Source organism: Periophthalmus magnuspinnatus, chromosome 15 (assembly GCF_009829125.3).
Source record: "Periophthalmus magnuspinnatus isolate fPerMag1 chromosome 15, fPerMag1.2.pri, whole genome shotgun sequence".
NCBI classification, from domain to species: Eukaryota; Metazoa; Chordata; class Actinopteri; order Gobiiformes; family Gobiidae; genus Periophthalmus; species Periophthalmus magnuspinnatus.
This window is the reverse complement of record NC_047140.1, coordinates 22,535,613-22,550,502: the sequence shown is the minus strand read 5'-3', so window position 1 is coordinate 22,550,502 and position 14,890 is coordinate 22,535,613. Positions and strand designations below refer to the sequence as shown.

General features: G+C 37.7%; 2 protein-coding genes across 2 annotated transcripts; one reads left to right on the top strand and one right to left on the bottom strand.

Moving 5' to 3' along the window:
• Window positions 1–1,163: 1,163 nt before the first annotated feature.
• memo1 (mediator of cell motility 1) lies at window positions 1,164–7,735 on the bottom strand. The gene is made up of 9 exons (XM_033979582.2): window positions 7,283–7,735; window positions 5,433–5,514; window positions 5,292–5,360; window positions 5,107–5,219; window positions 4,337–4,448; window positions 3,573–3,715; window positions 3,395–3,471; window positions 3,208–3,312; window positions 1,164–3,121 (listed from the first exon to the last, which is right to left on the bottom strand). Exons 1-9 carry the CDS (start codon window positions 7,341–7,343, stop codon window positions 2,990–2,992), a joined length of 894 nt encoding a protein of 297 aa, XP_033835473.1. The 5' UTR covers window positions 7,344–7,735; the 3' UTR covers window positions 1,164–2,989.
• Window positions 7,736–8,651: 916 nt separating this feature from the next.
• spast (spastin) lies at window positions 8,652–13,839 on the top strand. Its single transcript, XM_033979972.2, has 16 exons — window positions 8,652–8,973; window positions 9,069–9,152; window positions 9,226–9,309; window positions 10,147–10,316; window positions 10,735–10,865; window positions 10,944–11,037; window positions 11,107–11,181; window positions 11,252–11,323; window positions 11,411–11,486; window positions 11,562–11,653; window positions 11,729–11,808; window positions 12,276–12,318; window positions 12,399–12,478; window positions 12,561–12,631; window positions 12,714–12,754; window positions 12,843–13,839. The coding sequence occupies exons 1-16, from the start codon at window positions 8,856–8,858 to the stop codon at window positions 12,966–12,968; spliced, it is 1,437 nt and encodes a 478-aa protein (XP_033835863.1). The 5' UTR covers window positions 8,652–8,855; the 3' UTR covers window positions 12,969–13,839.
• The last annotated feature ends 1,051 nt before the right edge of the window (window positions 13,840–14,890 follow it).

Genomic DNA, 14,890 nt, shown 5'->3' with positions numbered 1-14,890 from the left:
TAAAACCCGCCTTAAATAGATCTAAGATAGCTAAAAACAGGACAATGGGGAATCTGAACCTAGAAGGAAAGGTGTAACTATTCCTTACAGTGGGTGTGTCTGAAAAACTTAAGATAATTTTCAAACCCACAAGCACTTTAAGACAAAAATTGGTCCACCCTAAGGACAAAACCCAGAGCCACAAAGAAAGTAATGTAGTCTACTCCATTCAGTTTAGAGAAGAGTGCTGTGAGCGTTACATTGGAGAAACTAAACAGCTACTCCATAAGAGGATGTACCAACACCGGCATGAGAGCTCCTCTGGACCCCAGTCTGCTGTACATCTCCATCTCAAAGCCACTAACCACTTCTTTGAAGATCGTGAGGTTCAGATCTTAGCCAGAGAATAGAAATGGTTTGAGAGGGGAGTTAAAGAAGCTATTTTTGTTAGGAAAGACAATCCATCCTTAAATATGAAGGGGGCCTCAGACATCATCTATCCCCTATCTATAACTCCATCCTCAGACCCACATCAAGAGAACAATAGCAGGGTCGTTAAAGGCTGAATAGGGTAGTTTCATCTGAAACTGGAGACAATAGCTGTTGACAGTTTCAGTGTAGTTAGCCTCTCCCTTCAGATGGATTTAAGGCAGTGTCCACCAGCAATCTAACCAGAACTGAAGAAGCAGCTTGGATGAGCAGCGAAACAGCTTCACTCCTACAACAATTTGTCTATTTGACAGATTTAAACTTTGTCTTTTGCTATGGGTCAGACCTGGATGACTGAGGGATTACATAGAGATCTTTTCTCAAATGTTAATATTCCTGGTTGTGATAATGGGCAATGTGAACTGAATCCTAATTTGAAACATAAATCACAATCACAGTGCTTGTGGGATAATGTAATAAAATTTTTCCCCAATATTGTTTAGCCTTATTTTAAATATTATATTTTTGCATGGGGGAAATCATACTTGATTTAACTTTTGTGGAAACCAAGACAAAATGAACACAAAACAAAAATAAAATCATCTGTCTGAACTCATATGTTCCACAGATGGACAATAATATTTGGTCCATGCTTGAGCCTCAGCCTACTTTGAGATTTTAGTTTTGCGTATGTTTGCAATAATCCTTGTAATTAAATGCTGTGTTGAGTTGAAAAAAAGACACATTACCGCAGATTTGTTTTTCAGTACATTTTACTTTTTTTGTAACATGAATCTTCGGCCTTTTCTTAAGAGCCTTTTGGGATGCTTTGTCAGTGGAACCTGAGATAAAAAACTCCATTCAGGGAGCAGTAAGTCATTTTTTTCTTTTTATATTTTTAATGTATGTGATGTGTAAGTTCCCATTCTCTAAGCAAAAACTGAAAATAATAATACAAAAACAACTTCCAAATAAAAAAAAGATTTGTAAAACAGAAAATGAACAGTATTGAGGTTTCAGCTTTTGCCTCTACAGGAATGAGGTGAGGTGGACAAAACGAACACCACTCCCTGCTGGAGACAGGAGATAACAGTTGGTGCCATTTTAGACCGATGGGGAGGGGGTAAGAATAGGGGGAGGGAGGGATAGGAGGGGTCACACAGCCTGGACGAGCTGGGTGAACTAAGCATGGGGGGGGACCCACAGATGGGAAGAGAAACTTAGAGTACACATTCTAATATAAGACTTAAACGTGACAATAATATGCTGTATGTTTATGTGCAACGGTGAGAAAAGGCACAATAGCACAGTGTGTCATGCTTAACTAGTTTCCTTTAAATTAGAGGTCAAGCGGGCCCAAAGTACTGTAGCCAGATGTAAAATGTAACAGCCTTTCCGTTTCACTCACTTTGTTTTTTTTGCTGCAGAGCCACTTAAGAGGGCTGCAATATACCAGAGGAGCATTTAACATTGTGCGCTGTTGCTGCTTATGCCTACTCTTCAAAACCTGAAAATGCTACTGCAAATTGTAGAGAAATATTTGAAAATGATCATATCAATGTAATAGTAAATTTATTATATAATGTATTCAAATCCTATTACCAACTTATTAGTGAATTCTAATAACTAGTTTTGGGTAGCCCATCAAAGCTGTGCCTGGACTGAAAGGAAACATTTTGTGGCCTAAAATCTGGAAAATTTTATGCATTTATTTGTTAGTCTAAACTGTAGGTGCCATTTTGGTAAACTTTCACCTAAAATTCAGTCCAGCAGTGGCGAAAGAGCTGCAGACTATACAATATAAATCTCAAATGTAAAGGATGCTACAAGTAGGTAACGGTTGTACATGAGAAATAACTGTGTGACACTTCTGCCTTTAAAATCCAAAAACTGTTTTGGTAAATACTACCACATCTCATAAAATACTTTAAAACAAGAGCTAAACTTAATAAATTGGGTATAATATATGTAATGTTTTTGGTTTTACATAGCGGGGGGTTAGTAAGTTCTGTTGGTTGCAGCCCTTTGTTAGCAACTAATATATAAAGAGCTATATGGAGATTGTTACCTATGACAAACCGCAAAAGCCTTCACCTCCTCAATCATTTTTATCTGGCACCATTTTCAATTGTTTTCAGAAATTTGCCATTTAATTTTTTTGCCTTACTGAATCAAATTACAAAAGGTCTGCTTACTTAGAGTAAAAGTAAACGTTAGATTTACAACGTATTTATCTTCTTTCATGTAAACAAAAGGGGATAAAACATCTGTTCCTTGCTATAATCTGAGGTTTTCCAAAATCCCAAATTAAACCTACTCTTCATAACTCCTCTAACCATAGCCTACATAATCTCAAAACTGCACTTCAAACTAAATACTTCAATCCAGATCTCCAGCACACTTCAAGTTGAGAGGAGAGAGTAGAAAGGTGGACAGAGGTGGGATTGTATTGGCTTTGAGTGTCTAGGTCCGTTCTGCAGTAATAGGTGCAGCTGGGGCGGGGCAGGTATTTGGAGGGGATATGGCAATAGATCGTAAGGGTCGAGTGGCGACGCTGCTGAGGCCCCTACGACCTTTGACCTCAATGGACTACGAGCGCTCCGGCGGCGTAACTCACAGAGCTATCATCCATGCTCCGGCACTCACTCGACTGTGCGTAGTTCAAGAAAGTGAAGCTCATGTCTATGTCATTCTTTCTCAGCTCTGCCACAGCCTGAAACAGTCAGGGACAGTTAGAACAATTTACACCAAGAGGCTGTTAAAATTAATAAGCAGAGTATGATCTTTTGGTATACACACATTTAGTAGCACTCCAATTGGATGCCGTCCACAGATAGTATTGCGGTACTTCTTCAGGTAGTTGGTAAAAAGGATTGGATCCAATGACTCTATAATGCGCATCCCCTAAACAAATAAGCCAAAGATGTAGCAAACAAGATGTTAGGGTTGTAAGAAACAAAAGTTTAATTAAAACAAAGTTCATTACCATTTTGTCAAGATGCTCAATAGATCTATAGATCTCTCCTTGTGCATCATCATAGTATGTGTAGTTGAAGCGTTGACCTTGAAATGAAAAAGTAAGTGTATCAGTACAAAATTCATTCAGCTCTTTTATACTCAAATAAATACAGTTTTACCAAGGTTGTTCTTAAGTTTTGTCTTACCCCAATGGCAGAAGTCAGATGAGATGACAAAAAGATTGGTGGGATCAGCCAGGTATTTGCTGAACAGGCGCCCGTACTCCTGTTCTTTAGATTCACTCAGTGCACCCACAAGCACAGGAACAATTGTGAAATCATCTCTGCGACTACAAATGAAAAAATACATTAAAACTACTTTACTACAGATTAGATTAACTGTTTCACATACACACAAGTGAAATGTTCAATAGCTAGCTATGCTACTGTGCTACTATGGTACATACTTCATAAAATAGCTCTATGTTTGGGCAGAAAAACAAATCATAGGATGTAGGAAAGTGATGCATTTATGGTCAGTCATAAGTGAATTGATAAATTGACCATAAACAAATGGATAAAATTATGTAAAGCAACACAAAAGAAATAATAAGAGCCAATCCCACCTAAATGAGCAAAAAACAATTTGAATACATTAATGTTGTCCTCAAAATCCCCTCCATTCAGTGCTAAACCAAGGAAAACAGGCTATTGACACAGCAGACCTGGATTGTGCTCTGTTTTCCTTGTATTTCCTGCTTCCTCCCAAGAAATTACTTTTAACTCTTGCCAACCAAACAGAAGGCTGCCATCAATTATGCACACTGACACTTCTCACGTGCCACAGTATTGTGAGCCTATAACTCAGAGCGTGCACAGAATGACAATTGGCTCAACACCCAGAAGACTTGTCATGATAAAAAGCTTTTATGTGCCGTGCTTTGTTTATGTAATTAATGCATGCATGTTACCTCTCCATGGCTTTAGCAGTGTAAGGCAAGTGCATTTCAATACTGTGCTCTTCTAGATCGGTCTTCTGAGTCATTCGGTCGAACATCCCAGTTTTCCCGAGCTCAGCGTACACTGAAACACACACGTAAATCCTAAGTTAATTAATCAGGTTTAAAGAAAATTATGAAAAACTTAATTGATTTTAGAGCTACTACTTGAATATTTGTATTTTTTTTTTTTTTTTTACAAAAAGAACAAAGTACTTCTACATGGATAGTTAACAGTAAAGTTTTTTTTGTAATATTTATTTAACCATTACTCCACTTTAGAGGCGTTCCGATCGATTGGCCACCGATCATTGATTGGCCAATCAAGGCAAAAATAACGTGATCTGAGATCGGCAAAATGGGCTGATCAGAAATACTGATCACCTATGTAGGTAATTGATGGGCAGCCAAAGGCACATTATTGGCTTAAATTGCCAGCAAAACTCCACTGAAGTTTTTGGACAAACTTCATATCATCAAAAGTCTATATGATATATACTATATTTTAAAATATTAAAATACTTTGCATCACTATATCAAAGTCCATGTGATCGGTATCAGCCATGATCAATATCAGCAGATAAAAAAAAATAAAAAATTTAGATCGGCCTCAAAAACCTAATCTAGTGCATTTTGCTGTTACTGCCTTATTTTGTCATTAAATAACCAGTCAAAGACTTAACAGTAGCATGTGACAGCAATATAACATTAAAACAGGTCAACACAAGTCCAAAAGAAAATACCCTTCTGGTCAATCCGTAGATCATACAGAGGAGTTTTGTAGACTTCTGCAGGAGACAATGCACAGCGGGACAGAGCCACATGATGGGAGGGTCCCAAAATAAACACCCTACGACTGTAAAACCATACGTTTAGTCACTGATAGGAGTAGGAGCATATTGGTTAATGATACATCAACTAAACATACGTTACAGAAGGGTCGACCTGCTTGTAGGCATGTGCTGCACAGGCACCACAGTAGGTGTACCCAGCATGCCTGCGGGAGAAGACACGTGACATTATACTGAGACAGAGCCACACTTTAATTCAGGAGTGCAGCTCTGCTTACGGTGCAATGATGGCTCGAGCAGGTCTGAACGAGGAGTGAGCATGGGACAGCCAACCCTCCAACTGTGCATTAAGCTGAGCACCTGAAAAGCACAGCAAATGTATTTAGTCATATAGATCCACATACATTATCAATATGGTATTTTCACAATGTTATCAAGCATACATTGGATAACCTTTAACCCTGGAACACATCTTAATCATGATTTATTTGCTTGACTTATTTAATTGCCTTTGTCACCACCATCTTCTGTCAGAAGTTCAGAAATGAATGTAATCGATTATTGTACCTAGAACACATTTTAAAATTTCCAGCACAGGCCAATATTTTGTTTTAGGTGCCTAAAGAATATGCATAAAGCTTTTTTGAACATTTTAGCGCAAAGAGATAACTCCACAAAACATGGCTACACTGCTCTCCCGTAGAAAAGGGCTGTGGGTGAGTTTGTGATCATTTTCCCTAAATTGTCATTTAAATGTTACTACAATCAGCCAAAAATATCAGCAGAGCTTATCGGCCATCGGTTACTCTGGATTCTTAACGATGCTATTGGCATCGGTCATGAAAAAAACATATCAGTTGATTATTTACATTTTTTTTTTATATTGTCTTGAGAGGGAAAAAAAAAACTTCTGCCAAGAGTTCACACTTGAATGTGATTGGTTATTGTATAGTCACTCAACCAGAGTTTAACTGCAATATTATTATATACTAGTAATCTATCCAATATCGTTCCAAAATAACAGAGGGTCACATGGTTCGATACAATATAAATACCCAAGGTGTCAGGTTTTTATTTAAAAATAGAAGAGCTTGGATGTTGTACTCAACAGCTACAACAACGTATCATCTAGTTGAAAAAACATATTAGACTAAACCTAGGAGGAGCTCAACACAGCAGCTTGCTAAGTGTTGGACAATAACAATTAAGCACCTTTGCTTTAGTGCAAGCTTCTGCTTGATACAGAGTAGGTAAATCTAAACACATTTGTCAAGATAAACTGTTCTTTTAGTTTAATGGGACCCTAATGCTGTCAACAGAAAGAGCAAGAGGCTCATTAGCATAAAAAAACAACCAAGGACGTCCAGGTCGATGCGTCTGTTAAGACTGAGGGACTTTTGCCTTGTTCAAAAGGCGCTACGCCCATCTTACAATTATAGTGAGATGCGCGTGTTACATTTGTAAACAGAGTAGTTTGGTGGTAGTTATTCTTTGTTTTTTGTTTTTTTTATTACGCTGAAATAAAGCACTACCCGTGAAATGGGGGAAGGGGTGCAACGTGAGCTTCAGCGTTTTCTGCCCTGCCCAGTCTTTTGTTTCAGAGCAGACAGCAGCTCTGCACTAAACTTGAGGTCTCAGGTATGCAGTTTAAACATGTTAATACATTATGAACCATAGGTAAAATGGACAGTAACCTGATACAAAGGGACAATGCCATTTGGTAAATAAAATGCCATTTGATTAGCAAAATAAAGTATATTCCCTCAACTTTGAGTCCATGATGTCTGGCCAAAACCCATATCTATAAAAGTCACTGTATTTGATCAGTATTATTCACCAACCACAAAGGGAAATGCTGAATAGGCTCAAAACAACCATGCACCAAACAGGACCAGAGGTGAGGTAGTCGATAGCAGCTAGCTCTAAATGTTAGCTTTTTGCTAAGTAGAGTAGAAACTTTACGACAAACAATACATGTTTTTATTTTTTTACATGCGTCTTCAAAGTCTCCTTAGGAATAGGAATAGTAAAATAAAATATTAAGTTAAATGAGCACTGCTTGTCCTGATGGGAGAAAAATAACATCCAGCTAGCAGAGCTATCAGGCCAGTGCACTGTTGACAATTACCCGAAGCAGAGTACCAGGCCCCGGCGTGTTTGGCGTCTCTGCAATTCCCTCGGTTCGACATCTTGGTTCCCCAGCCGCCTATCTTGCTTTACTTCACTTTTATCAGGAGAAATAAAACAAAAGAAATGACTCGGGTTGTCAAAAGCGAGAGGAAGAGCCAGGTCTTCGTTGTTAACTTGTTTGAAGTCTACAGACAAAGGGTAGTAGCACAGCTTCGGCTTATAACAACCTCCCGTCAGCTGGCTGTGTGGGCTGTCTCCGTGTTAGCATGTATTTAGCCGGAGAAAACTTATAAAACGCCAGCGACTGAAGCGTTTCTAGATACGGTAATCGCAAAATGTTGAAAGGCACAAAAATACGAACGTGTTTTAAGTGCCAATGCAAAAGAAGCGAGACCGAAATGCCAATGTTAGCTGTCAGAAGCAGAGCTCGACGATCAGAGCTTTAACTGAGGAGCAGGTAGTGGGCGGGGCTTAAGCCTTTCCATGAGCGGCAAATCAGCTCCCATTGGCTGCCTGAATAACCTAAATAATTTGATTGGTGGAGTATGAATCTGGGTTTGGCTGTTGCGAAGATGATGGTATCATTTGCCTCCAAAGGATTTTAGAAAGCAATTGTATTTTATAAACCAAAAGATTAATTTTAATCCAGCATAAGGAGGCTTCACTGAGCTATAACATTCACTGACTGTGTTGTAGCAAAATAATATTTTACGTAGCTCACTTTTTTCCAGATGTTTTAAAGCTATAGTATGTAACTTTTTAACAAAAAAATAAATACAAATAAAAACATATCTTTTCATTTTAATTGTTTTTGTATCACTGAAAAACAGAAAAAAAAAAAAACATACGTTCTTATTCTGACCGGATTTATATCTGGCCTGGAGACGCTTGTTTCTATAGAAATGTTGTTCATTTAGCTATAATTTCATAACACAATATAGCAAAAATCTATCTCCATAGAAAAATGTTCCAAAGTATGATTTTTTCACCTCCAGAAAGTTACATACTGTGCCTTTAAAAGTAGCATATCTGGTCCTTCACTTGATATTAATGAACTGAATAGCTTGCTCAGCATGCATCCAATTGTCCACACGAGTAGCACAACTTTACAATGTTCTTATTAATTGTTTCATATGCCTTTGTTTTAGATTGAATCCATATAGTTTGGCCATTCTACATTTTTTTACATTTATTTTTTTAATTTTTTTTTTGCTGTTAATTTTATATAAGACGACTGCACAATTTCTTGCATTACCGTTTCAGTTAATTTTTCATGTATTTACCACAGTCATTGCGCTTTTATACCAGCAGATGGCGACATGAAAACATTCTCATCCAAGATGAAGAAGAAAGGGGCGGGCATATGTGCTGTCAGTCAGTGGAGAAGCGGAAGCAGCGAAAAATGTTTTTGTAGCGAAGGGATTATCATTTCTGTACATATGTAGCCTGATTGTTATTTATATATGCCTACTTCTATTAATCCCAGTTATCTATGAACATTAAAATCCAGCGTTTTAGTTGAGTTCGTAAGCTTTTCAACGGTTAGGTGAAGCGAGGCGACAGTTGTAGTAATGTCGACTAAAATTAACTCAAGTAAAAGCAAAGATAACGCAGAAGTGATCAAAAACTACCACAAGCAAGCGTTTGAGTACATCTCCAAGGCCTTAAGGATCGACGAAGAGGACACTGGTTGGTATTTTGTGCTTATATTTGAGCTGGGCGTTGTTGGGATGCGTGAAATAGCTCTACCCTCTATGTTATAACCATGGATGTGTTTATAACAGGGGAGAAAGAGGAGGCAGTCCAGTGGTACAAAAGAGGGATTTCTGAGCTTGAAAGGGGCATTGCAGTGGAAATCAATGCACAAGGTAAGAAAAAATGCAATCAAAAGCGCAAATATAGGCTTACTGTTTAGATAAAGACATATTTGTGTTTTTACAGGGGAACAATATGAGAGAGCCAAAAGACTACAAGATAAAATGATCAATAATCTCACTATGGCAAAAGAAAGACTGGTCCTATTAGGTATGTGAAAATGAATTACTATAACATATTTTTTTTTTAGGAGGAGCTGGACTAGGGACTGTGAACTAGGTTGCTGGAAAGACCCAGAATAGATATAGTTGAAGATAACATTTTGAAAGACAGTAGTGGGTGTAACAAGTTAGGCCCTATGTCCGCAGGTCCATTTTTCTTATTCATCTTTATTTATTTAAGTATCAGTTGAGAATTTAAAGCATTGAGTTATATTCAATTACATAAAATAAATAGCAAAAACATAAAACGCTTATGTATGACAAAGATTACACCTTATTATGAACAAGTACCGGTACCATTGTTTTGTATGTAACATTAATTGGTACCCTTGAGGGCATTTCCTGTTTGTTAATTTAACGTAAGGGTTATGTAAAGCAGGTCATTTGAACTAGGGTCGTCAAGAGTATTGAAAATGAGATACTAATTGATAATAATCGAAACTACTCCTTTGATCAAGTATCAATACTAAAACAGTCACATTCACAGATCAGAAATGAACCTTTCCTAAATAGCTTTAGATTGATCTTGAGTTGTGTCAGAACTAGTGTTTAAGACCATATATACCTGGACGACTGTGTGATTACACCGATACAAACCACATGGTAATATAAAAGAACGTAGCATTATTTAATATTGAAAATGACATTCTATTGTAATGGGTTTTTTGAGTATCATGTCTATTTGTTAGTATCGAAATTGAGTTTGAAATTTTAGTATTGTGATACTAATTTGAGCTTCATTTATAGACCCTTTGACCAATTTGGTTTATTGTTTATCACATATATTGCACCGGATAACCCTAAATTCTTGTTCTGTCTTTCATAGAGACAACATTGGCTTCCAAACAGAGGAGTGATTCTCAAAGGACTTCAGCTTCTTTCTTTTCAACTCAACCAAAACCTGCTCCCAAGAGTCAGCCTGCTCCCCGCTCAACACTATCTAATATCAGACCCTCAACTACCGTGCGACCCACATCCAGAACCAATGATTTCAAGGTAAATTTCAGTCCATCTATAAATCATTATTTGACTATTAAAGAGTACATATTATGTATTAGTATTTCACTTACCCCTATCCCTGCCCACTTCTTTGTACTTACTTGTAATTATTTAAAAATTTAAACTGTGGTGCATACTGTATAGTTTGCACGTCACATAGCCATTTTTCAACAATAAAAACAAGCACATGAAAATGTGCTTGCTTTCATGAAATGTTACTACAAAGAGGTTTTAACAGAAAGTCAATGGACCCATTTCTACTATCAAACCATTTTAGAGTTTATAATGAAGAAAATGAAAGATGATGATCTATGTATGTTATAGTTTCATAACAGATGCCCCAAAAGCATAATACATTAATGGTAACATCTAGCATTAATGTATTTTTCAAATGTCCTTTTCTTGATTTTTAAAGGTAACCCCCACCACTGCAAAATCAAATGGAAGAACAGCAGCAATGAAGCCACCAGTAAAGAGGGATATGAAAATCTTCAAGAATGTCGACAGCAAACTCGCAAATCTGATCCTTAATGAAATCATTGACAGGTACAGCTCAGTACACATGAGTGCCAAGCTTATATGATTATTATTTTAGATGTAATTGATTATTTGACTTCCATCCAGTGGTGCTGCTGTATCATTTGAAGACATTGCAGGACAAGAGCTGGCAAAACAAGCACTCCAAGAGATTGTTATTCTTCCTGCCTTAAGACCAGAGGTTTAAATAAATACTTTGATTATATATTGGTGTATTATAAATTATTAACTAAGAATTTTGGCTTTGTAGCTCTTTACTGGGCTGAGAGCACCAGCACGGGGATTGCTTTTATTTGGGCCACCTGGAAATGGCAAAACTATGTTGGTAAGTAAATTGTTTTGTTTTGACATCATATCACTGCTATCGTCAATCACTTTTTTTTTTTTTCTTTCAGGCCAAAGCTGTTGCTGCTGAGTCAAATGCAACTTTCTTCAACATCAGTGCTGCTAGTTTGACCTCTAAATATGTAAGAAGACTTTAAACCTTTTTTGCTAGCATACTATCTTTACTTGAACCAGTCTAACTTTGCTAATGCCCTCTGCTTAAATTGAAGGTTGGTGAGGGGGAGAAGTTAGTTCGAGCCTTGTTTGCTGTCGCCAGGGAGTTACAACCCTCAGTCATCTTTATAGGTCAGTATTTCTTTACTTTACGACACAACCAATGTTCACTGTACTTTTAATCAGCTGTGAATCTTCTCCCATCAGATGAAGTTGACAGTTTGCTGTGTCAGAGGAAAGAGGGGGAACACGATGCCATGCGTCGACTGAAAACAGAGTTCCTTGTTGAGTTTGACGGGGTAAGAGGTATTTAAAATCTGCTGAAGTTTGATTGTAGTACATTTTATTGAGCCATTTTTCAACTTGTGTTTTAGGTGCAGTCAGGAGGAGACGACCGAGTGCTTGTTATGGGAGCGACTAACAGGCCCCAGGAGCTCGATGAAGCTGTGCTGAGGTAGAAACAGTAACTCTTCAACCAATTTTTTTTTTATCATTGCTGTGTTTAAGATGACATCACAACATTCTAAAACCTAATCATGTTTAAAGGTGCATTATGTAACTTTCTGGTGAAGGGTTGCCACTACCCTGTCATTATGGAGATTGCATTGCTTTGCTTGGGATGTTCCACAGTATGGCAGTAAACGTAATCTTTGTTTATGGAGATGTGTAGATACCGCCACCAGCCACTGACTGACTTGTTGTGGAGGTCTCACTAAGCACCAGAAAAGTTGCATTGGACCCCTTTCATAATTATTGTTAAATAGTAATTATCAGGTTCAGCATCCGTAACTTTTCATTTTGATTATTGAATTATTGGATTTACTATATTTCTTATGAGAATATAATTGAATCAACACGGAAAACTGGCTCTTGCCCCCCATCTGGGAGGATTGCTCACCATTTAACCATGTCTCTCTGCAGGCGTTTTGCAAAAAGAGTATACGTGACTTTGCCAGATGAAGAGGTGAATTAACAAAATAAACCAATGGAACAATTCCTATATACCTATTGATGAGTTTTACATTTACTACCTTTTTTTTTCAGACACGGGCCCTGTTGCTTCAAAATCTGTTGTCTAAGCATGGGAACCCTTTGACTAAGAGTGAGCTTTCCTATTTAGCCAAGTAGGTTTTTCCCTTAATTACCATACTTTGGTTGGGATTATTTCCATATTGTGAAGTAGTCATTGAGTTTTGACATTCACAGGAAGACCCAAGGGTATTCAGGGAGTGATTTGACGTCATTAGCCAAAGATGCTGCACTCGGACCAATTAGGGGTATAAATACTACTTTTGATATGAAAACCCTGCCCATTATATTAGGTATTTATTTAACTTTCTCATACTTATTCTTCTGCAGAGTTGGGGCCACAGCAAGTCAGAAATATGGCTGCGAGTGAGGTAAGTACCAAAAATACCACTGCTAATTTTATTCTGGCCTATTTATGTATTTTTTCTGGACTGTCATTGTCATTGTCTTTGCTTACAGATGCGTAACATTAAGATGAAAGACTTTGATGATTCGCTGAAGCGCATAAAACCCAGTGTTAGTCCCTCGACCCTCAACCTGTACTCCAAATGGAACCAGGATTATGGTGACACAACAGCCTTTTGATCTAAGACATGTTTCATTTCAAAAGAGAGACTAAATTTTCTTCTCCCTCCACACTGGTGCAAACTGTAAAACTGTACATATAATATAAGGGAGGATAAGCCTCTTTTGCACTTCAAAAATAGATTAATTCCTTGCAGTTACTTCCTGTTTTATGGGAAGACTTTACTTACTGCATTTTATGAGTTTCTTGACTGTAATAAAACTAACAAATATGTATTGTTTTCAAGGTTGTCTGAAGACAGACATGTTTAGATTTTTTCTAACTGCCTCAAGAGGGCAGTGTTTCTCTGTGAATACTGGCTTGATCATAGTTTAAACATACATTACACATACACTGTACACTGATTGCTTGTCTGATGTATTAAAACTGATGGTGCAGACCGTTAAGTGCTCCCAGTAGAAGAGTTGCTTGATGTGTATTTGCATTTTGCAAATGGTGAGCTCTGATGAGAACGTTTTACATTTGCACTTAGTTTGTAGGCATACTTTGACTTGAAAGTTGCTGATTTTGTGGCCTGGTTTCTTTTCCGTGATGGATATACTATGCAGGACAATTACAGAAAATTAGCGCAGTCTTACACTCGGTAAAACATGCTAAAAAATAACATTGTAAATGTCTTTATAACATAGGTAATCACAATAATTATGATAATGATAATCATCCCATTCTATTTAGAGTTTCCAGTTTGTTCTCTAGTGCTATGGCCAACAAAAATACAGTAAATCTATAAAGGCCTGAACTTGCTTTATTTCATTTTTTTATTCACTGTCATGAAAATCCTGCATATTATGTCTTAAGTGACTTGGACACTTGTTTTAATTAATTCATGTGTAATGCTTCTTCATGTGCTACAATAAATAGAAAGAATGTATGTTCTTGTTTATTTTGTCATTTTACATTTTGTACCAACATCTGTTTTGCAAGGGCAGTTCAAGCAATATGGCCTCTAACCACAGATGTGAAGAATGCAGAAGATTGTTATTAATGAAAATCAAGACTTTGTTGGCTGTCAGGTAAATGGCACATTGAATTAACTCAGCTCTTCGGGTCTTGTCAAATAGTTGTATAAGCTTTTGCCGTGTTTATACTTGTACATTCAAAGCTTTAGGGAGAAAGGCAAACCTGAAGTTGATATGTTTTCAATGGCCAAGAGGTCCTGTGATGTGGATAGAAAGGTTTAAAGTGCACAAGGGTCACCAGCTGTGAGGTGAGCTCGCTCACGTTTGCCTGTGGTCACTCGTAGATTTATCTTTTATGTGCACTTAACACCTCTGGCCTAAAACTTGAACCCGACTCACACAGGTGCTTCCTATGGTCAGCTGCTGGACTGCACTGTGGTTTGAGTGCCCATAATACAGCAGCCTCCTTCAGTCTGCAGTCCTCTATGTACCTTTATTGACTAGAACTAGCTTTAAAGGTGCATTATGTTACTTCTCTGGAGGAGGATCCGCTGCCTGCTTGTTTGCATGGAGATGCTTTGCCAGGTATGTTTCACAGTATAGTATTAAACTTAGCCATATCTATGAAGAGGCAAGGCCAAATAACTGATCAGATTTGTGGAAAAACAAACATGCTAATAATTATAATGCATGTTTTCTGTTTAACTATAAAACACATGAATAAATGCAAGCTGGGTGATACAATGGACATCATAGGTATTCAATGGATGCAAGGAAGTGGCAAACCCTCCACCTGCTCTCCTGCCCTTTAAACACAGCACTGGAGACAGCCCATTGGCAGCCTGCAGGCAAGGGTGTGCTCCACCAAGTGGCGCTGTCATCCTGGGACCTGCTCTGACAGAAACACATCTTGATAGTCACATCCCAAACGTCCACAGAGACACATCAGTAAAAACTATGTCAAAAAGTCAAATGAAAGACACTGCAGGGTTAGTGCTGTCTAAAATCACTATAGTCTGAAT

Excerpts from the sequence above, each read along its gene's own strand:
- memo1 (XM_033979582.2), bottom strand. The coding sequence starts at position 7,343 with ATGTCGAACCGAGGGAATTGCAGAGACGCCAAACACGCCGGGGCCTGG. Across the intron at positions 3,472-3,572 it reads ATCTGACTTCTGCCATTGGG|GTCAACGCTTCAACTACACA; the intron begins GTAAGACAAAAC and ends TTTCATTTCAAG. Across the intron at positions 3,313-3,394 it reads TTGAGCATCTTGACAAAATG|GGGATGCGCATTATAGAGTC; the intron begins GTAATGAACTTT and ends TTATTTGTTTAG.
- spast (XM_033979972.2), top strand. The coding sequence starts at position 8,856 with ATGTCGACTAAAATTAACTCAAGTAAAAGCAAAGATAACGCAGAAGTG. Across the intron at positions 11,038-11,106 it reads TTCCTGCCTTAAGACCAGAG|CTCTTTACTGGGCTGAGAGC; the intron begins GTTTAAATAAAT and ends TTGGCTTTGTAG. Across the intron at positions 11,324-11,410 it reads CTAGTTTGACCTCTAAATAT|GTTGGTGAGGGGGAGAAGTT; the intron begins GTAAGAAGACTT and ends CTTAAATTGAAG.